This window comes from Taudactylus pleione, unplaced genomic scaffold (genome assembly GCF_031769625.1).
Source record: "Taudactylus pleione unplaced genomic scaffold, aTauple2 ptg000053l, whole genome shotgun sequence".
Taxonomy (NCBI): domain Eukaryota; kingdom Metazoa; phylum Chordata; class Amphibia; order Anura; family Myobatrachidae; genus Taudactylus; species Taudactylus pleione.
In genome coordinates, this window is record NW_028284455.1 from 22,954,442 (window position 1) to 22,978,458 (window position 24,017).

At 40.4% G+C, this 24,017-nt stretch overlaps 1 protein-coding gene across 6 annotated transcripts in view; it reads right to left on the reverse strand.

Moving 5' to 3' along the window:
- SLC4A7 (solute carrier family 4 member 7) overlaps positions 1-24,017 on the reverse strand; it is a 175,977-nt gene that overhangs the window by 41,183 nt on the left and 110,777 nt on the right. For 4 of the 6 annotated variants that reach the window (XM_088462750.1, XM_088462749.1, XM_088462747.1 and 1 more), the window contains exons 7-12: positions 19,272-19,589; positions 12,784-12,899; positions 7,094-7,251; positions 4,492-4,579; positions 2,898-3,044; positions 2,117-2,220 (exon numbers count right to left, since the gene is read on the reverse strand). In XM_088462750.1, coding sequence (XP_088318876.1) covers positions 2,117-2,220; positions 2,898-3,044; positions 4,492-4,579; positions 7,094-7,251; positions 12,784-12,899; positions 19,272-19,589 — 931 coding nt within the window. The remainder of the gene's footprint in view (positions 1-2,116; positions 2,221-2,897; positions 3,045-4,491; positions 4,580-7,093; positions 7,252-12,783; positions 12,900-19,271; positions 19,590-24,017) is intronic. The other 2 variants (XM_088462752.1, XM_088462751.1) reach the window with 1 other exon arrangement.

Sequence of the window (24,017 nt, forward strand, 5' to 3'; positions counted from 1 at the left end):
TGTGCAGAACATGTGTTCTGCAGACAGCCTGCCCGATTCGTCGTGACTGACGTCACAACTGGGCAGACATTTACATGCGCCCTCCCAGTTGAGCTGTCAAAACACAGACGTGCCTATTAATTTCAACGCTGTTGCGAGGGCATGCATAAATTAGCCACTGCGACGCCATACGCAGCTTGGCCTTCCACTGCGTGCGATGAGGTTAGCAATTTCTGAGTAAGGTCAGACATTGTGCAAGTGTGCGTGAGGCTCCGATTGTTCTTGATGTTACCAATGGTTTCGAAGTTTTACTAAGTATTACGGATGTGTGTAAGGTGAGGTGGGTGTCCTTATGTTAGGCTGCATATGGCATTGCATCTGCAATCATTAGCAAATCTTTGCAGACAGACTGCGTGCTTAATCGCTATTGCAATCGCAATAGCGATCCTTACTGAATCAGGCCCACAGTAAGATACACCAATATATCTGCAGATATATGTGTGCAGCACAGCCAACCGATATGTCTGTGAACGACATCGTTCACAGACATATCACTGGTATACATTGGTCGTTGCAAACACGATATATCGGCCATTTAATTGAATGGTCGATATGTCAGACAATGTGTACCCAGCATTAGCCTAGCTCTAGAGATGGATCTACTGTGGGGTGAACAAGGCAGGGTTTTTTGTAAGTGAATTTATTTCCTAGGGTTGTGTATGTAGAGGTTGTTCTTGCAAGAATAAAGCCTTTAAAAAAATTACAAAAATAATAAAAACATGATCATTTCCCATTAACAGCAATACATACAAGCAACCCTCTAATGAGTACCAGTGAATTTCTGAGAACATGACAGCTACAAATATGATGCCGTGTCTTGTCAATTACATCAACCAAGTTCTTAGGAAACGTGGCTGATGTAGTTGGTATACTTGTATAAAAAGGAGGTACAGTCAATATAAGCCCTAATTCAGAATGTGCATCCTTTTCAGGTCACATTTACTGAAGTACAAACAGTAAAACTGTACAGAGGTCAAATTATACTTCAGTTAGTGGCACTGATCCAACATTATGTGCAAACACTAATGCATTATGTGCATGTTGTTTTATTAAGGTCTGATACTCAACCTCTCCACAAAAAACAACATTGTGACTTTACCGCTTTTATCTTTGTTTAACACAAAGATAAAATGAAACCCTTAGTGAGCAGCTGTTAATCTAGACATCATTGATCTACAGTGAATGTGTTCTCTATACACAAAGTGTTGCTGGAACCACAAAGTGCATCCAGGACCATCCAGCACATTAGTGTGTACCGAGAACATCCTTAACATGGAAGTCAATGATTACTAGGAACATAGGAGCCAACTTTCTGAAATGATTGGGAGCAGTCACGTTACCACCTTCACCCATGTGACTGAAATATGGCATACACAGACATAAATAGTGGAAGCAACAGTACAAATATTGCATGTGCTCCAGCACCCAAAGAGCTGGCTCCTATGCCTAGGGCAACAGGCATTCTAGCAGAAATTCACCATAAAGTGAATTCAGCTAAATGTTTTCAGAGAAAACGACAACACACACAGTGCATTCTTAACAGATATTTAGACTATTTCTAAAAAGACTGGGGGTATATTTACTAAAGTGCGGGTTTTTAGAAGTGGAGATGTTGCCAATGGCAACCAATCAGATTCTACTTAACATTTATATAGCCCCTTTAGAAGATAATAGCTAGAATCTGATTGGTTGCTACGGGCAACATCTCCTTTAAAAACCCAAACTTTTAGTAAATATACTCCTAAGTGTAGACAGATTTATATGCTCTATGTATCTTGCTTTAAAGTCAGATTTTATTTTGTTTTAGATTTATGCTGGTCTTTCATTTAACATTGTCATTCTAAACATGATATATATTTCTTATAGTCAAGATATTTATTTAATCAATATACTAATTCTCAAGATACTAATTCACAACTATGTTAAAATAAAACTCAGTTAACGCAACTATGCAAACACAAAGCTAAAGTCTACTGAATGTTTCCTGTGATACATCCTTCATATATCTAATCCCCAGAACTATCAAAACATGAATAAAGACCTCAATAATGAAATTAGAATTGAGTTAGATACACACCTTCCAGTTCTTTGAAGCTCTGGACCAGTATGGTGTTGTTCCTCCTTTAACGTCTCACCTGTTGGTGTGGAGCCATTTGGGACAGTCGGGATCTTGCGCTTCTCCTGATGGAATTTAGAGATATTTTTTAGCAATTGCTCAGATCAAACATTCAGGAAAGCTAACCAATAGCAAACAATGTGACATTTGCTGCACTGGAAAATAGCATGTAAAGTCTGATTGGTTGGATCCAGCACCAGTTTTGGTAAATGTGTAGGCGATTATTCGTGACATTCCTAATATGGTTTATATAATATGTCACCAAACATGTGTGCAATGCACACGATTGTTCTACTCTTGCAATTGCTCTAAGGAATACTGCAAGAGAAAACAATCCAGAAATGCAGCTATTAGAGCTGCTCAGGTTCAACAATGGGCCGTAAGAGATCTAGAATGAAAGACAATTGTGCTTTTTCATTGGTATTTTCTGTTCATTCATATACATATCAGTCTCACTAGGTCCTTTATTCCCATGTAATTTATACAATGGCCTTCTCTGTCCCGGAAGAGACAATAGTCATTATGCAGCCTGACTTGGAAGCAGATTCTGGCTACTATACAAGTTCTGTGCTATCAGGGTCATGGTAGGAATCCCATTTTCTGACATACGTACTGCACAATGCACAAAACTTCATAAATAACTGAAATGAGATTCCAGATCCGGGTGACCAGTTCCCTATAGGACATATTAGTATATGCAGTCACCCAAGGATAAAACACCACAACAAAACAGAATTCTGACCTGGGAAGGAACACTTTTTGGTGGCTCAATACGGATGGTTGGATCCCACTCTCCAGGAGGTAGGACCGTCACTTGGTCTAAAAACTCATCTATTCCTGCAAGAAGATCATTTCGGTCTTTTGCCTTGTAGGCAACATCATGGAATATCTGTCCAGGAAACCACAAAAGATTGTATTTTAAAAAGTGTTTTATTATATTAAGAATAATAAGGAAAACAAAACACTTTTTCCCCACCTATTGTTAAAGCTTGTACTCTGAGGCATATAATATGACACAGATGCTGGGATAGCTCCATCCTCTAGGAGGCAGGAACTTGAAATAGAAAAACCAAAAAACTGCCATCTCACTATGATCCCCATAGTACCAACTGCACTGCAGTATTCCAAAAGCCATGCATTCACACCAACTATGCACTAAAGACGAAGATGTCATATTATACACATGCACCACTCACACCCCATGACTGGCCCTACTGCACTAATCTAATATCTTGCCAGACTATATAGAACTGGTACCCAACCTCCACATAAAGTCTGCAATCGGCAGTTCTTCTAAATCTTCGGAAAACAGATTGAGTAGAAATTGGCAACCCTCCCATTGGACCAACAAAGGGAAGAGGAAGGCCTCTAAGTTTAGGTTGGATAGTAATATACTCTATAGAGAACTGCTTTTCATTCATGAAAACTTATAAGTGGAGCCTGTCAGAAACCTGTCTGGCTGTCACAATGACAGAAGGAAAGAAGGTTTCCAAATCACAAAGGAAAATTACTTAAAGTAGCTTCATTCTGAAGCTTTTCAGGTTTTTAACAGTCAGTTCTTATTTCTAGTCTAGTGGAAATGTATGAAACAGATACACAAACTGGAAGTCTGTATGTGCGCAGCCATATGCAGAGAGGGGGACATCCAGTGCACGTGCCGGAGACGGGACACACACACACACACACACACACACACACACCAAGGACACTGGATGAACCCATCAGGGATGCTTTACTTTAATTGTCCTTTCATCAATTACTTTCTAGAAGCTGTATAATTAGTTGAAAATAGAAATCATTAGCTCTCAAGTCTGGTCTTTCCAAAAGGTTGTCCAAAGATGGGATCTTCATTATGTAGAGATGCAATATCACCATCATGGAAATCACTGCCTCATTTAATACCCCAGGTGCAGAGGAAAGGCCACAGGGTAGAGCCAGGAAATTATAGCTTGCAGACTCTCAGCACTATACACAACAAATAACTATTATGTTTTCCCCTTTAACATAATAGATCGAGTAATAGTACCAAGGTCCACCTCCTGTGCGAGATTTACGAAAGCTGGGGGGCACCTAAGGCTATGAAGGGTATAGTGAGCAAGAAGAGTTAATCTTGTTCTAAATGGCTGCGTTCCAGAGGGTGGTGTCAGCCACTGTCTGCGTTCCCCCTATTAGTGATGGAGCAATCTAAATAATTCCTCCTCCTACCCACCAGCACAACTTTCCACAGCAGAGAATTCCACATTTACTGAAAGTAGACTAAACCCTCCTTGGGTCATGCTGATGTCACTGTGAGAGCAGACTGAGGAAATTACTCTGAGGAGAAAAAAAACACTTACTTCATCTGTCATTAGTGTAGCTATGGATCTTCCAATTTCATGGTATTGTGCTGCCTTTCCAGTTGGACCCAATAATACAAACAGAAACCTGTTCAGATAAGTGTAGGATTAACACAATCATCAGACAATAGGATTTCTGATTGTTTAAGAATAATTGTAAGCATTGTATTCAATGGATTTACTCACATGGAAGTAATAAAAAATAAACTATGTACTGCCCATGCCTCCTGCTGCCTTTACTGTTTGTTCTAATACAGATGTCTTTTACCACTCTCTTATATGCACCTCTGTATGAGTAACTAGAACAGTGTGATTCACTTTAAACTACCATTTGTCATCCGAATCCATTTATATGCAGCTCACACTATTCTTTACTACGAATGAGCAATATATAGTTAGTTTTACGTTACATTGATCACTATCACAATCTAAAACTATTTATCTGTCAAAATATTTGTGTAATTTCATAATCCATAACTGATTAACTGGCAGGCTGCCTGGTAGAAGAGACACTGTGTGTTGTGACCAGCTTTCCTGGGAACCACCGTGGCTACTACTGATTGATGTCAGATATGCTGACACAAGTATGCATGTTTAGTTAGCAAGCACTAGCAGTGTCCAGTAGTTTAAGATCAGATAATTTTATCTACTACAATATTTTGCTTTATGAAACTATATGGGAGATGGGAATTTTGCACTAGGGCTCAGATACATTTAGTTACCACTGTTTAAGGCCATAAGACAGTTATTACAGGTTGAGCCTCCCGTATCCAAAATGTTTGGGACCAGGGGTATTTTGGATATCGGAATATTCCGTATTTTGGAATATGTGCATACCATAATGAAATATCTTGGGAATGGGACCCAAATCTAAACACAGAATGCATTTATGTGCTATATATACCTTATACACACAGCCTGCAGGTCATTTTATACAATATTTTCAATCATTTTGTGGCTTAAACAAATTTTTTGTGTACATACATGAAATTCATTTATGTTTCATATACACCTTATACACAAAGCCTGAAGGTAATTTTGTACTTAATTTTTTATAATTTTGTGCCTTAAACAAAGTTTGTGTACATTGAACCATTAAAAAGCAAAGGTTTCACTATCTTAGTCATGCTAAAAAAATTCCTTATTTCGGAATATTTGGATATGGGAGACTCAACCTGTACCACACTCATGTGAAGAACAAGATAAACCAATAGATCCTGCATCAGAGAGAGAACACTGCACTAATTATAGGTAAAATGTACTTTGGCTTCCTCATTGAGCAAACTGTGGATTTACCCTGCATAAAAGCATCATCTGGAAGTGCAGCCCATTGTGCAGAGGATAAGAGCAGAACACAACTGAATTTAAACTGAGTTAGCTGACTGCTTGGACACTTTGCATAGATAAAAGGCAGTCCAGTATTGATTTATGGATTGCAGTTGCTGATAAAAGTCCACTTGGCTGGGAAGATGTTTAACACAAATGTGGAATGTGTAATTGATTTTACATCACATAGATGCCTTTAGTGCTGGAGCGGAAGTGTCTCACTCCTTTCCCACACTAAGGGGGAGATTTAATAAAGCTTGGAGAGAGATACAATTGGAGATAAATAGCACCAACCAATCAACTCCTAACTGTCACTCTACAGGCTGTGTTTGAAAAATGACAGTTAGGAGCTGATTGGTTGGTGTTATTTAACTCCAATTTTATCTCTATCCAAGCTTTATTAAATATGCCCCTAAAAGTTCAGGAAGTTGTCTATGATCAGGAGAATACTGAAACCTCTTTCTAAGCAACCCAACTAGTATCTTTCTACTAAAATCTCATGCACGGTATATAAAATATATATATGTGAAAATAATACTTTCCATCATCTGACACGGCAAAACACTCTGCATAAACATTTGCTGCCATGGCTTTCTATTGCTGGCAATTGGCTACGATGCCAGGAAACAACAGAGAGCTAGATCATAAAACAAAAAGTGCATAGTAAATTTCGAACAGTCCAATTTAGCATTGCTTTTCATAAAGCAACAATGTATATTGTAATTAATCATATATAGACAGTTATCCAAGGTGCTCATCCCCTGGTAGTAATGATCTGCAATCTAGCTAACACTGGTCCACCCTACCTCATATCTGATTGGGCCCTGAGGCTGAAAGTGAATAGTTTGGCTGAGCAAGCAATCAGTAATGCAAACAATTCTATGTATGGTAGTGGGCATCTACTTCAGGACACAGGGAAAACAAGAGCCAAATACCCCTAACCCTCCCCCTAACCCACCTTTCACGCAACCTAACCCTAATCCTCCACTCTGCAGCCTAACCCTAACCCAAACCCTTACCCCTGCAGCCTAACCCTAACCTTCCCCCTAGCGCCTAACCCAAAATCTCCCCTTAACTCATACTTACTTACCATTGGGATGCCAGCGGTCAGGCTTCTGGCGCTGGAATCCTGACCGGCAGGATGGTAACTACATCTCTTCTAAAGAGATGCATGAAATAACAAAATCAAAGACTTACAGAATCCTATATGTTGTCACCCTGTAAAATACAACAGATTATGCTGATGCCATATAAATAACTGTCAATGAATAAATACCTTGTTGGGATTGGTACTTCTGTAAGACCAGTAATAAGAACAGCTGGGCTCAATCTCACAAAGGCTATAATGGGGCGATCCAGAAACTCTACTTCTCCCACTAAAACATTTGATGCTTCAGAGCCTGGGGGGATTTTTTTCATGAAGTTCATATCAACCTAAGACAACATATAAAGACTGCAATTAATATAGAAAAATGTATATATATTATCCGATGAAACACCTGTGGAGGGGAAGCTGGCAACTCCAATCCATAGCGATACATGAAAAAAATAAATAGTGAATTTGGAGTGGTAGTCATTTTCACCATGGAGAATTCTGTCAGCTGCTACACTTGTTTTTATTACATCAATTTAGATGTTTTGTGATAGTAATCTTATATTCTTTATTACAAGTTTTAAATGAAACTGATAATTACATATATTTCTAGATTATGAATGTAATTTGTATTCTGTACAGAACGTCAGCAAAGTTCCATTGTTCTAGTAATGATAACCAAACTCACTAAGAAAAGATATATATATTACAGTGACAGATATACTCGCCAATCACATATGGAAATATACACTGACTATACATTTACTAAAAAACAACAAATAAAATGACAATATTTAAAAAGTAACAAATACAACCCAGTGTCAATATTATACACAATATGCATGCTACTCTTTAGGCGTTTTGCCATTGAAAGATGTAGCTATAAAAACTGATTTGTAAAGTTTGTTGAAAACAATATGGATTCAGTGAAAGATTGGGTCACATGTGTATAATAACTGGGACTACAGCACAAATGAGTATTCACCAGAAAACAATGTGACATGATTTGCACTTGACATGGCTTTCTGCAAGAACTTACAGCAGACCTTTTGCGTCCCATAACAAACGTGCCACAATTACAGTGCCAAGAGTCATAATCCTGCTCCTCGGTGGGGGAAAGAGAGGGCCAAACAGAAACATGAACACAGTCATAAATGTATTGCCAACTCGAGGACAATACAATGTTTGAAGTCCCATCAACAAGTAGGACATAGCTAAACAGTGCAAGAGGAACACCTGGTTGCAGCAGGATAATGAAATGATGCAAAGTATCTGTTGTCCTTAACAACTAATCAAACATCTAGCAGTCTAGTGAGGCCAGACTAATGAAAGCTGATTGGTTTCTTTCAGCATCAACAGATATCAGCTTTCATTATTCAGACTACTCTAGAGCACTGTTTCTCAAACTCAGTCTTCAGGATCCCAAACAGTTCCCGTTTTCCAAGTCACCTAGCAGGTGCACTTGTGTATTCATTACTCATTGACACATTTTAAAAGATCCACAGGTGAAGATAATTATTTCACTTGTGATTCTGTGAGGAGATCTGGAAAACACGCACTGTTTGGTGTCCTGAAGACTGAGTTTGAGAACCTGTGCTCTAGAGTGTGAAAAGCAACGATGACTTGGTTGTAAGGACTACAGTACACCGAAGCTCTCTGCATCATGCTACTAAATAATTCCCCATGTTTTTAATGTTACACAAACAGCAATAACAAACTGAGTTTATTCGCGAACAATGAGAAAAAAATGCAGGTATAGAAAAACATCTAATTTATATATAAAATTTTAGTGTTCACTGAATAAACTACGATCTTTTACAATTTTTTGAGTTCGCTTAACCAACCATTTAAAGACCTCCAGTTAGATAACTAATCACTAGTCACAACTCAAATTGTATTTTGTTGTAAATCAAGCATCTACTACTGACAGTTACTAATAGATAAGCAAATCTTCGGAGAATGTGTCAGAAATGAATATTTACTGTATATATTGTTATAGTATGTTTAGTTTTATGTAATAAAAAAAATTATGTGACTAAATTTTTTTTGTTTATTAATTCCCTAATAAATACATAAAGTATCTATGGGCGGTATCCAGAAGCCCCGATATTTTTTCGGGGGCAAAAAACAGGGATTTTTCTTAGATAGTCACTGTTTTTTGGAAAAAAAAATTTCACACTATACTAATTGTTAAGTTCACGGACCTATTTGTTTTCGCCATTGCGTTGGCAGAAAAAAGTCACTTTTGGGGATAATTTTTTGGAACAAAATCCCCGATAAATGCCAGCATTGGGCCAGACTTCGGGGCTAATTGGACAGCCCCTGAAAATCCATTAGCGCCCAAACAATGTTCGGGGCTAATTGGATACCGTCCTATGATTTAGGAAAGTAAAATGTGAATATAACCGTATAGCCACTGTATGTATAGTTATCGCAGTACAGTAACTTATCTCTGCTCTACCCACATCTAGTGTTATCATTACGACACCACACTACACGAGGGTAGAGAGACATAGGCACACAATGAATGAATGCTTAAGGAGAGAAAAAGGTGCGAATAACACATTTTCTGTGACGGGTTAAAGTGTTTGTATAACAAGTGCATGATTAATCCGTGGAAAGTTATAAAAATGCACACAGGTCTTTAAAATGAGTAGAATTTTACACTTACATTTTGTGGGACATATGGTACCGCTCATCATACAACCAGAGCTGATTACCACTTATATAAGACATGTGGGTAAATGTAATTAGTCTACGAGCTGCAGGCTGCTGCAACATTTTGGCTATATAGCCGCTAAATTTAAACCAGGTTGGTTTTAACGTTTAAAAAAAATGATGTTTTAAGTCTAGAAGTTATAGCACAAACATCTTCCAGCTGCCTGCAATTTGCAGGCTATTTCATTTGTCCCATGTAAGCATATATACTTCCAAGCTAATGCTAAGGTCACTGCTACATAAAGACAAATGTTCAAATGTTTTGATTAGTCCAGTTTACAGCAAGAAAAAAGTATGGCCAGATCAATCACAATTTTCTTATTTACATTTTTTTTTAAATCCAATATAAAATGGACAGTTATGATATAAGAGTATATTTGTAAGAATATGTTTCAGTGTTCAAAGACAGATACAGTGACACAAGGTAAGTAAAAAAAATTTAATCTTTGTGAATTCCACCCAAAACGAAATTTTAGGTTTCGTGCAGACAGAGGCCTTGATTCAGAGCCGGACGCTCTGACCAGAGCGCTCGCTCTGAATCAGGGCAGTCCTATTTAAATTTGGAGAAGCCTTTTGGACGCTCGCATAGCTGTGGGTTACCACCCACAGCTTATGCGAGCGTCCATGATGATGGTCGCGATGGTCAAGACCATCGCGACCATCGGGCTTGCGACGAGACCCTGCGGTAGGGTCTCGCTGCCGCAAGCCCTGGAGTGATTTTGGCTCTATCAGACATCACAGTGAAGCCAGTGGGGCCGGACCCAGACGGTAGGCGTTCCCATGGGATCGCCTCCGTCTGGCAGCCACGCCCCCGGCACGCCCACCAAAGGGGGCGTGCTGTCAATCACCATCGACAGCACGCCCCCTTTGGTGCGAGACCCGGAGCGACAGCTTGGCTGTCGCTATCCGGGTCTCGCGGATGCGCACGTCGGAGCTCCCTCCGTCGTGCGCATGTGCATTTGGGTACCATCGACCCGCTTGCGAGCGTCCTGCGCTCGCGAGCAGGTCTGAATGAGACCCTGAGTACAAAATAACATTTTGGGCAGGGTGTTCCACCGATCACAAAAATGTTTTCTGAAAGTTCCGTATAATAACATGGAGTCTGTATATTGTGACAATGTGCAGTAGATGGAATATTACCTTCTATATCATCTACAGCAGATCACATGCGCATCACATATTTAATATTATTTCAAGTTAAGCAAAGGACAAAGGGATTTTTTTCCATAGGTTTTATTTGTGACTTTTTTTTAAAATACAAAATTCCAAATAAGCACACAAAAACAGATGAAAGACCTATGATATGCATCAGCTAGTAGCACTCCATCAAGCATAGGTGTAGACTGTAGTGTGGATCACTGCAGTGTAAATATAGAGCTTCAGAGAATGAGATAAACTTCTCAGCAAATTGCATAGGTGTCCAACATAGTTAAAGACTTTAAAATTAACATATACGAGGGTGGTTCAATAAATAAGGTAACAAGACCTCTCATTGCGTAAATTTTTCAACTCGTACATATCCGTATAATCAATAGTATGGCCTTGGAACAGGTTATTTTTCCACATAGTCTCCATACATGTCTAAGCATTTGTTCCAACGTTACACGAAGGCATTTATCCCGGCATAGAAAAAAATCAGTATCAAGCGCCTGAAGCCAGGACATGACGGCTTGCTGAACTTCACAGTCGGTTGCGAATCGCTTTCCACCCAGGTGCTTCTTCAATGGTCCAAAGAAATGGAAATCACTTGGTGCCAGGTTAGGACTGTAGGGAAGTTGGTCCAGTCCCACCCAAATAGAGCCCCCTAACAACTCACGTGTACGGTTGGCTGGGTGTGGCCTGGCGTTATCGTGCAGCAATACGCCTGTTTGCAGAAACCCAGGTCATTTTTGATTAATTGCCCTCCGCAACTGGCTCAATGTGCCACAATAGTGGACAGCACTCACAGTATCTCCCTTGGTGAGGAAATCAACAGGAAGCACACTCTTATGGTCCCAAAACACGGTGGCCATGACCATCTTTGCTGATGGAGTTGTTTTTTATTTCTTTGAAGGTGGGGACGATGTGTGTTTCCATGTCATGAATGCTTGCCTCGTCCCCGATATCACATGATGCACCCAAGTTTCATCGCCTGTAACAATACGCTGTAGGAACTGCACTCCCTCCTCATGGTACCTCGCTAAGTGCACGAGAATCAATACCATGCTATTGGTTTTGTAAAACTTCTGTGAGTTGCTTTGGTTCCCAGCGTGAACACTCTTTGCTGTACCCCAGTTGCTCATGAACAACGTTGTGCACAGTACCCACTGAGATGTTGAGTTAGTCAGCAATATCACTAACTTGAATGCGACTGTCTCCTGAATCAGACCTTCAATGCGGCACAAATTGTCATATGTGGTGGTTTTACCTGGCCATTCGTCCGTTCCGGATTGTTGCTCATCTTCAACATTTGTCCTGCCATTATCAAAGGCAGTGCACCAAATCCAAATTTGTTTCCGTGACATGATGTTATCACGATACACCTTGACAAGTTGGTGATGAATTTCAGCTGCTGATGTGCCCTTTAGACGCAGAAATCTGATCACACTAAGCACCTCAATGTTTGAGCAGGTTTCTGCTAGCCCCACCATCTTACAACTGATGTTGGGACAGTATGACTGATATGAAGTGCAATTTAGTGGCTGTGAGGGGAAGCAGTGGTCTACCTGCTCTGAACTGGTAGAACATTATATTGAAATAGAGAACATTACACACGTGAGAGGTCTTCTTACCTCATTTATTGAACCACCCTCATATATTGACCTACAAATCCTATTCTCTGCTAGTTAGAAACTGGTAGTCTAATTGCCTACTCTCCTGGAAGATCTGTGAGACTCCTGAACTCCAGGGAGAGTAGAACAGTATCCGGGACCTCCCCACGTGACTGCATGGCCCAACTGCACAACACTGTGATCATGCGATTCACAATAACACACCCTCCTCATCTCCCCATATGCAATCTAACGAAAGGCACCATTGGAAAGTTGCCAAGTAGATGCTAGTAGAGACAAACTACTGAAACCTATAGGGAGAGATGCAATAAGCCCTGGAGACAGATAAATTGGAGAGAGATAATCTTAAATATTTGCATCTATTTCCCACCTAGCTTTCCGTACCTTACTAAAGTCAACTGTGCTGTTCTCTTGGCTGCCCCCAGTTCCGTTCCGTTTCAGCTCTGCCAACCTGCCAATATCCATGTTCCCTGGTGTTGACTGTGGAGAAGATAGCAGCCCTAAGAACAGAAAAATGCCATTAGGCAAGGATTTATATTTTTGGACACCCAAAAGAAGGTGGTGGGGTGATCGTGAAGATGAAAAGAAGTTTGAGTATGCAGATTTACAAGAAAAATAATTAATGTTCGTTCATTAGTAGTCATATGCATAAGACTCCTATTATGACAAACCAAGGACGATTTTGCGGTTATTAGCAGTTAGCTTAGAAGCATTCTGTGTTCACACTCATTAGAATGACAATGTCAACTAACTATGCTTCCGAGAACAATGGTATTAGCAAGTAGATTTTTAATCTTACTTCTACTAGTATAGATTAGAAAACATGAAACCAGTATAACCCAGACCAGGATACTAAAGTGCAGATGTCATTTTAGAATGTCAGGATGTCATACTGGTGTCTGTAATGAACATTTCTACTTTGCTGTAGTAATTTCCACTCGCTGTAGGCAAACAGGTCACAGGTCATATTCTTTTCATAATTCACATAAGCCTTTAATTTAGAATTGTGTTGGGAGGTCTGAGCTAATTTTATTTTCATACAACAAGAATGTACAGATTTAATTTTATATAATTAGCATGAAAAGAGTTAAGTAGCTTATGCGGTTTTATTAAAAATAAAATAAAAAGAGCTTAGCTACAAAGCAATTTGATTTATTACTTTAGTCTCAGTGTTTTAAATGCACAGGCATTAGCAGTAATTAAAGTATTTTGTAAAATGTTAATATTACTTAAACATCGTAAAAGGATCTTTTTCAGATCAAAACAGCTCTATACTAAATGAAATGTAAAAAATATTGGTAAGAAGTTACTGTTCCATAAGACATGTAGTAAATGACTACATGTTGTTCCGTGTCAAAATATTAATATAACTAGCTAGAAAGGCTCATTTACAAACGCCCTAAAGCAAAGACTCACACCACGTCTTTGTTTGCACAACTGTGCCCACTTCATGGTACCTTGGAACGACCCATGGCAGATCAATATGTGCTTTCATGTCAGAGCCACCTTCCCTTCATTTTCATTATTCCATTTTCTTTTCCTAAAATACTGACCGGGATACCCTTTCTGAGATTAACTATGCACGATGATGGTGAGAGGACAATGGGACACTATTACACCTGCCACCTTTCTGTGTGAATGTTAGATTACATTGGCCCTCATTCAGAGCCGTACGCTCTGAGCAGAGCGCACGCTCTGAATGAGGGCCGTCCTCCATAACTATGGAGCGTCCTCCTGGATGCTCGTATAGCTGTGGGTCACCACCCACATCCTATACGAGCGTGCAGTTTGATGGCTGCGATGGTCGTGACCATCGCGACCATCGAAACTGCGAGCCGGAGCCTGCGGTTGAGGTTTTCAACCGCAAGGCCCGGAGTGATTTTGGCTCTATCAGAGTGATGTCAGTGGGCCGGCTTCTGACGGGAGGTGTTCCCTTAGGAACGCCCCTGTCAGGGAGGCACGCCCCCGGCACGCCCACCAAAGGGGGCGTGCTGTCAATCAACATCGACAGCACGCCCCCTTTGATCAGACACAACGAGCGAAGGAAAGTCCTTCGCTCGTCGCATCTGGCGCATGTGCACGACGGAGCTCCCTCCATCGTGCGCATGCTCAGTGCAGACCATCGACCCACAGCCGCTCGCGAGTGGGTCTGAATCAGGCCCATTGTTTGAAATGCATTTTTACATAAAAGTGCAATTGCAAGATATTAATATTTCCAGGGATGAGACCTGCCACTACCAAAGAGAGCTGATATGGTGCATACACACGGGCCGACCATCAGCGATAACGATATCGCTGAACGATCTCCCTGGTGTGCTGGATGATCGATATCGATCGCGGGTCCCTATAGTAACCTGGTCGATATCAAACAGGTTGGCCTGCATGCACGGTCGATGGACAATATTTTTATCGTTCATATGTGCCCGCACATCGCAGGTCATTGGTTGGTTGGAGGTACCGAAAAATGCACGATATGAATGATAACAATATGACTGATATCGTTATCATTCATATCATTCATTTTAAGGCTGTGCATCCTTTTCATGGAAAAGCAGGAACTCCAACCTAAACTGCCCTCTAAACCCCTTTAACAAATAATAAAGACTAGTTTTGTAAAATGAAATCTTGATTTTGTATGATGATGCCTATGTAGCTGTGTACTGCACCTAATCTGTATTCCGCAATCTGCCCAACTGCTCCCACTGGACAATGGGCCTGATTCACTACCATACGCAACTGTGTATGCAATTGCGATTATGCACGCAGTTCAACTGCGATAGTATGCTAATCCATTGCGATCGCTATCCCACTGCAGCACTGCACAAGGACGCTCACTTTACTCAGCACACATACGTAATGTTCAGCAAGACTGCTAAACCATCGGTACAATCGAGTACCATCGCAGCCTCACGCACAATTGCACAAGCCCTGACCTTAATCAGAAATTGCAAATAATCCCGCACGCTGAGACCTCAGACTGCGTATGGCATCGCAGTGGCTAATATATGCACGCCCCTGCAACGGCATGTGCGAACGTACGTGGGACGTCTGCGTTTTTTCAGACCACCCCCCGTTACCACCCACAACGGCACTTCCTGTCAATCACTCTGCGATGGGTCTGCATAGTCACTGCTATCTCAGTTCCCATCGCAGCGGCCGGTGCGCGCACTGCGATGCATATGCATGTGCAGTGCGAAACTATCGGTAGATTGTGTGCGTCATTGCAGTTGCGTACGGTAGATGAATCAGGCCCATTATACAGAAAAATCGTAGATTACTGGTGTTGAACATCAAACTTATCTTACACTACCTTTCTTTCTTTTCCTCTTGGTAAACAGTACTAGTTCAATATCAGCACAGAGTGTAATGGTTAGCATTACCGCCTCACAGCACTGAGGTTGTGGGTTTGATTCCCACTACGGCTCTAACTGTGTGGTGTTTGTATATTCTCCCTGTGCTGGGTCTCGATTAAGCGGGATTGTAGAAACACTTAGTAATATTACTACAAGTTAGCCGACATCCTCCTGGCCCGGGTACTTAGTAGAAATATTACTAAGTGTTTCTACAATCCCGCTTAATCGAGACCCGGCAAGGGGGTGTTACTGCACCGGAGCTGTTTGGCAGGTTGCAAGCCACCTCCGTCGGTCCCTACAATACATCACAGTGCTTGGATACCAGCGGTGAGTGACTATAATAGAGCCAGATGGCGGGTCAAAAGCCAGCTCCAGAGTAACACTTTGACTATTGTACCTACAGCCATATATCCATATTAGTTACGGGGGCATATGTCTCAGGAGGAGCGGTGAGTGATCTCACCAGAGCTACAATAACTTTCTGCATAGGCTCCGGTGGTCCCTGTTCTTTTGTGCATATATACATATATACTAAACACAATCGACTCTTCCTGCGATTGGTTCTAATTACATTAATTGACTTGAACTTCTTTTTTGTGCATGTACATTTTTTCTATATATTTAAATAGTGATCACTATGGAATAGAACAGTATCCTTGATATCCACAACATTAATATCTATTCTTTATAGAGGGTTATCTAACTCTGTGGTTATGAGTATGTTACATTAATAAACTGCTATTAAGTATCTAATCATTATCTTTTTTATAAGGATGCTAAACATTTTTCAGATGGTTGTGTAAATTGACAAAATTGTCTTTGCTATATGCATTTTTAATATCTAGAAATTTTATTGTAATGGTTTTGTGAGATTATTCACCACTATAGCGCTGTGCAAATGATTCCTGTTTTTCACTACTGGGCTGGCTACGCATTCACAGCTGCTCTTAAGGCCCCCATACACGGGACGTTTTGAAAACGTACGACACCTCGTTACGTTTTCAAATTTCGTCCGATGCATCGCAGCATGCTGTAAATGGTATACGACGCATCTTACAAGATGTTTCGTTTACCTATTTACAGCATGACGGATCATAGATCAAATGGTTTTTCCATCTGATCTACGATGCCGATCCACATCGTCGGGGACGCGCATCGCATCGGAATCGTCTATGAAACCCCTATTTTTCACACGATTGGTCGTTACGATCAGTTGAAAACAGCCAGATCGTGTGAAAAATTGCCCCGTGTATGGGGCCTTTAGAGGTGATTAGGGAAACGCCTACCTCCCAGCGCCTAGTGTGTATATACCCAGCGTTTAGAGGCCTAATCGGAATGTAGAGCTGAATTTGTAGGGCTATAAGTGACCTAATCAGTTATGCATCAGACATTTTCTGATATTGTCAGTTGTGGCTACACCCGGTTTGCTAACTGCTTAAGAACAACACATGGTATAAGTAAAATTGTAATAAACAGTCAAGACATGCATGTCACTATGGACATTAAAAGCAAGTGTTGCATTTGCAATGTACATGGTGATCCTCCCAGGTAGACAGTGCATGGTTTAGGGCTTTGTAACAATGTTTGCTTCAGGTCACAATGAAGATGAACCAGGAACATAATTGTGTAGTTGGTAACTTCAAATTAAGATCTAGCAATGTGTTGGAATGATGTATTTATAGATCAGGTGAACAAGGTACATTGATTACATACCGTACTTTAGCAATAAAAGAAAGTAATGTAGTAGTAATAGCAGCAGATTTTTACATACAAGTTCTTTATGTGTCTGTTGGTTAGAAACGCTCCCAGCATGCCTGAGCATTACCTGAGAGGAGCATATGATAAGTACAGCATAGCTTCTGCATGACCCGTTATGACCCCTTAGAAATCTCCGCACAAAGGCAAAGCAGTTAGGATGACAAGCAGAACACTGCACACACATTCCAAGATTACATTTATATAGAACCTACTTGGTATTAGATATAAAACTGCAGTAAATTCTTCAGATTAAAAAAATACCATAGAAGACATTGCTAATAAAAGGACATTCAGGGTACTAGCAATACGCACAAACTATATTTGATTGAGTTGCATTTCTTTTAAGTGCCCTATGTCTTGAGCAGTATCGCCACCTTTTATCACCTTCCAAAACCCAGGACTGTGTAGATGTCATGCATGGGTGAGCATCATACAGTAGCATTGCTGTAATAATTAACATGTGGAAGTTAGCATGTGCCTAGCCTGAAATAGAACACTTTCAAAGGTTAAGATAAGGTGTAAAACTCCATCTGTCATGATTCAAGAGTGCCCACAAATCTCCCTGCAGCACTGACGGTATCTGTGCAGAAGAGGATTATGGGACATGCAGCTTGCCAGAAAGTGCAGCTGGCAAAATACTGTACATGTTAAATAAATAAAACATGGGTAACTGTAGCAAAGGTAATTTTGAGCCTATTATTCTATATCTTGGTGGAAATTTGTATTTATTAAGATTAAACAGACCAATTAATTAATTACATCACAATATTAAGCAGTTTCTTTACTTCATTTAGGGGATTTTTCACTAACTATAACGCGTGGAAAACAAATTCCAACAGAAACGTAACTTTTTTTTTTCTCAAACACAAACTATAACACTGCTGTAATTTCTCAATATTTGTAACCTTTTGTATTGCAAGTGTACTAAAAACTAGTTATAATAACTGGTTCAAATAGGAATGAACACTTTGTTTATTCCATTAATAAAGTATTTGTGCTTTTTAATTAAAATACTGTCATTTAAAATCATTTACAGCCATTACAATAAGGGGCACAGAACCCGGGCCTGTTAGGGGGCTCCTGTTTCCCATTGAATCGTAACCACATCACCAAGGCATGGGCACATTCTCTTGGGCGTGCTGCAGTAAAATCCTCTTCAAAGACTGCCAGGGCATTTACAATGGGATGTGGCCACACTCCCATGCCTCCTCTAGAACTGAGGGACAGTCGATGTCTAATTTTAGAAATTTAGAAGCAGAAGGCAAAATAATTACAGATGCATTAGCAGATTTTGTTTTACTTGCAGGTGTTCCTTTGGGCCTTCTGCTGCGGCCACTTAAGTGTATCTGTTACCTACACATGGTGGAGGCAGGTTTTTAGAGATTCAACTATTCTCAACAAGATTTGAGGCACTGTATACCTTATGCTTCAGTGATGTCGCCAGTTTCAAGGGAGTTTTGATAAAAGCTAAGTTTTGGTACAGGTCGAACCAGCAGGTACACTTTATATGCAATGAAATAATGAGCTATATTTATGGTAGTGGCCCCAAAATGCCTTAGGAGAAAGGTTTTGTTTAATGATTGCACTGCAGATGGAAATATGCATGCACACTGAAGCAATCTTGTAAGTTGTAGTAACTAAATGATGCCAATTACTTATGCATAAACAATCAATGTGCTCAAAAGCATTCCAATGTGAGTGATTCAGCTGCACAGTGCACCACACAGGTAGACGAGCAATAGTTGCCTGGATCAATATCACCATGGTCTTCCTTCCTTATGTCCGTGATTTCCTCAATGTCGGTGTCTTCCTCAGGCGCATGAATTATTACAGTGGGGATAATGTCACCAGTAAATGACTGTGTCTCTGGCACCCACAGCTCACTCTGCTGAGAACTTGAAGACTGCAGCCGACTGAGTTTAGGGCTGGAGGGTGGAGTGTTTTGGGGGGATGGTACAGGGGTTGTACGCCTGGAGCCAGCAGGGGTTCCAACTCTTGAGGGAGGAAGGAGGTAATTGAGGAGAAGGGAGAGGCGAGATTCAGCTCGCAATGAGTTACGGGAGGCTGAAAGGCCTTCCCCTGAGGTAAAACAAGAAAAAGAATAAAACAAAAACAGTGTTTTTTGTTCCATCTCTCACAAATAAAACCATTATTTTTACAAACTGCAACATTTTTGATCAAGCATTCCACGCACACGCTTATTGCTAAGACACATGCATGATGAGGAGAAAACTGGTACAGGTCAATGACAGGTTCTGAAAATAGGTTTTTATATACTCCTATACACAATTACCAAATGTAGGTGTTTGCAATGGAGAATTAAAAACTGCCATAGTTCAAAATACACTTTTATGAAAATGCGTACTCAACAGTTGATATATAGGAGCTATAAACTATTTTAATAATCCTTTGAATATACATTCAAATATGGAACATGCTGTAATAGACAAATAGGTGATTGTTTTTAAAAGGAAAGTTTACATTCAATTTTACACAACTTTTTTCCCATTTACTTAATTCTCCAAAGCTTCATCTACCCCTCGGACCTCCACAATAAAAAATGAAAACACTCATGAGACCTATGGCTGCTTCTGAGTCATATGCAGCCGCGTCCGTGCCTGCATCAATTGGCAAATGTCGCTACAAAGTTCTTCCCTGGTGTACATCCGTGCTTCCTGATATACAAGGACTGAGATGCTCACTGTCAGCGTCCATAGACCCTGAAATACTGATCGCTGCGTCTTTGGAAGCATCATTGGTTGCACCATTAAAACATGCACCAGCCCTATGCAGCAGCAGTTTCTTCATCCGAGTGTGGCCTATGTGAGCCGTTCAGTGTCTGTGTATGCAACAACTTTTACTGACACTCTTATAACATGTCCATAAGGTGAACCATCTCCGTGTGTGCTCTAAGCCACTACACTGTTACTGGCCAGGAACGCCCACTACATTCTCACATTTCTAAGACCGTACATCTTCCATATACCTTGAAAGGAACCCCGACTCTGTGTGCACACCATCTGACCGCATGCGCAGAAAATGTCTCCACTGCGCCTGACATCAGCAGTGTGTGCGACTCAGAAACAGGCCCCATATAATTTCTCAGGACATACATTCCTTTCCTAGGAGGCTATTCCATTTATTCTATACATCGGGTGCGTTTGGGTCCAATCATAAATAAATACATTTTATATAACTATATCTACAAATACCGTACACACACTTATAAAACTACCTTTAAATCCTGATTTTTAATCCACTGCCAAAACTGCAATGCCTTTAATTTTGCAGTTACATTATAACATTTTAAATAATTGAAACATTTGTAGTATTCCTGGGCTTTTCCACCCAGTAATATTACATTTCAGAAAGAAACAAATGGAGTTACTAAGATAAATGAAAGCATCACAGTGCATTTGTAAAGCTCATTAACGCTCAAGGTTAATAATCAATTATCCCAAATCCATCTCTCTGCAGTCACTGACATTGTTCCCTGGTCATGACATTTCCAGCTGTATAGGAGAACAATCTAATATTAAATCAAAGCCTTTCTTCTGCCATAGGGGCCTGTATCCAGTGGGCTCTGAATCAAATCAATTAGCAATGGCTGTGAGAACATTATACAATGGTTTTGTCTGAACATATTTTCTATTATTTACAGTCTATTGAGCAAACATAAAAGGAAAACTTTTTTTTATCTCAACGTAGACAATATTTTCTGTCATTGAGATAACAAACAATTATTTAAACAACTTTAGTAATTAAATGTAATTTCCCAAATCGTTTTAAAATATTATGAGTTAATATGGCTTAATCTGTCTCCTCCTTTTATTTCCAATAAAATCTCACAGCTGGGATGGGTCTGCAAGTAAATTAAGGATGAGTTAGGCAAACTGTAACTAATAAATAAAGGGCTCGATCCAATTAGGTGCGAACTGCAAGTAGCGAGTTTGTTTCTTTAAACTTGCACACATCGCCGCGAAGCGCGCTCCTGAGAATTCTCCAATCCAATTAAAAGTGCCTATTCGCACTACTCGCAGCGGAGGGGTGCGAATTGACTGCCAAATGAGATTTGCGAGAAATGCATGAAAATGTGGATGGACCGTCCTGGAACCCCCAACATGGATAATTTCGTTAGCAGGACCGTATAGACGGCTGTTTGTGACCATTATGAAGTTACTGTAGGTTTTGAAATGGTGACAAATGGCTGATTTGTGCTTTTTTTTAATGCAAGAAACTTATAAAAAAACAAGCTCTTTTCGTTTAATCTCAAACAAACTAATGAAAACTGCAAAAAAAAGTAGAAAAAAGGTTGATTTTGGGGTACTTTGAGGGCACCTTGAAAAATGGTAAAAAAATTATAAAAACAATTATTTTTCAACTAAAACATGGCAATTAAATTTGGGGTACCTAAACTAACGAAAAAGTTGATTTTGGGGTAATTTGAGGACCTTTTCTTTTCAACCCCAAAAAATGACATGTAATTATTGGACTAAATAAGCTAATTAGAAACTTCCAATTGCCTAATTGGTCATTAGGGGGTTGTTCAAGGCGTTCAGCACAGTGTCCCCACATTTTAACCTTAAAATAAAGATTTTCCTTTCCATCTCTCACCCTCAGGGAGGTGCGAGTGGAAAGTTGCGAATCAGTCTGACTGATCAGTGCGAGTTGCTAATTGGATTGCAAAATTAATTCACTATGCGAATTCGAAGTGAAATTCGCAACTCGCACCTCGCATCTCGCAATTCGCACCTACTAGGATTGACCCCATAGTGTTCAGTCTAATGTCAGGAAAAAAAAAAAAGATTTTGGGTCATTATGAAATATGTATAGCAATGTAATGCTTATCATGAAAACCTTGTCTATTTCCACATCAGTATAATAGCTATAGCTACATGACTGCCATTGGAAAATAAATTTGGGACAATATGAACAAAAAACTATACATACTATAGGTCCACTGTCGGACTGGAGCATGAAGGACCCACTGGGGAATGTTGTGGTAGGTAAGCTTAAGGGGTGAGGTAACCATAAAGGGACTTGTACAACTATTAGAAAGGATATAGTTAGCCTGCATAGAACAGGGCCCTTTTATAAAGGAGGGGACAGGCATGTGTCAGCCAGAAGGGCCAATATTAGTATAGTTTCCATAGAAACAAACCAACACCCAAGTTCCTCCATGATCCTGCTCCATCAAGTTAATGATCCTCTACTAGAGTAATAATGAATAATTTGAGTTCATGATCTGGAAACTGAACCCTAGAAGAGGGGGCAACAGGCAGTAGGGCCCACCGGGGATTTCCCCTGTACACCTGTGGGCCAGTCTGACTATATGTATGGCCTATATACAATAACTAGAGTTGTCTTTGAAATTCCAGCTGGTGGTTTATCGCAGTGCCGTACCAGGGCTCTATGCTGCCCTGTGGCAGCCCCGCCCCCTAAACTAGAGATGTCATGACATCACTGCCCAAACGCTCCGGGGACATCCACAGACTGCCAGTCCGGAGTGTCCCATAAGCGCTCCAAGCAGCTCTGCAATAGCGCTAGTGGCATGCAGTGCCTTGGGGCAACGATGGTGCCACCCACAGGGCCTTGTACTCTGTGGGCAGCACCGCTCGCACATCCCCAGCTACAGCCCTGGTTTGTCATTCAAAATATAATGGTGCTTCATGTCAGGGTTTGGGATTTGCAGGTGTGTCAGCATCAATCAATGCTCTTTTTGTTATACTAATGAACTATAGATATTGTGGGACCATGGAGAACTGTATTCAAATCGGCTATAACTGCCCCAGCAATGCATGCATAGAACTGACTGCATATATTCGCCCCTATCCAGTATGAGTTCTATGAATCTCTATTACCAGGTCACCCTTGAACTCATGATTTATTAGCTGTAATCAAATATTCAAATATCAGTGCACACTTGCACCACTCCTATCCTTGGTTCAAAAGATCTGTCTTAAGCACAACTTTTCATGGCCTGCAATTCCATCTAGGCACCTTCAGTGAACATTGCCTATGTTATAACGCCCTATTACAGCCCATTCAGCCGCAAGTGGAGAGATGACTGAGCTGTGTATGAAGATCCATACAGAGAATGTACGCATGGTTTTGCCGAATGCACAGAGGTGCTTCGGTTTCCCCCCGCACTCCAAAATCACGTTGTGAGGTTAACTAGCTGCTGTCAAATATACATACACACACACACATATATATATATATATATATATATACATACATACATACACACACACACATATGTATATCTTCCAGGGAAATGGTGTATGGATTATGGGAGCATGTGTTTTTTTATATCGCTTCAATCACAATTATTTGACAGTCGCTCAGAGTCCACGGCCAAAGTCAGATCGGTTCCTTTCGCCATATAACTTCCCCAAAGAATGAAATGATATTCTGCTTAACAACACTTCCAGAAAGACATTTTGTTGGAAACTCATTAATTAGTAGTAAGTAAATGACACATTTAATTAAAACATTATAAAATTG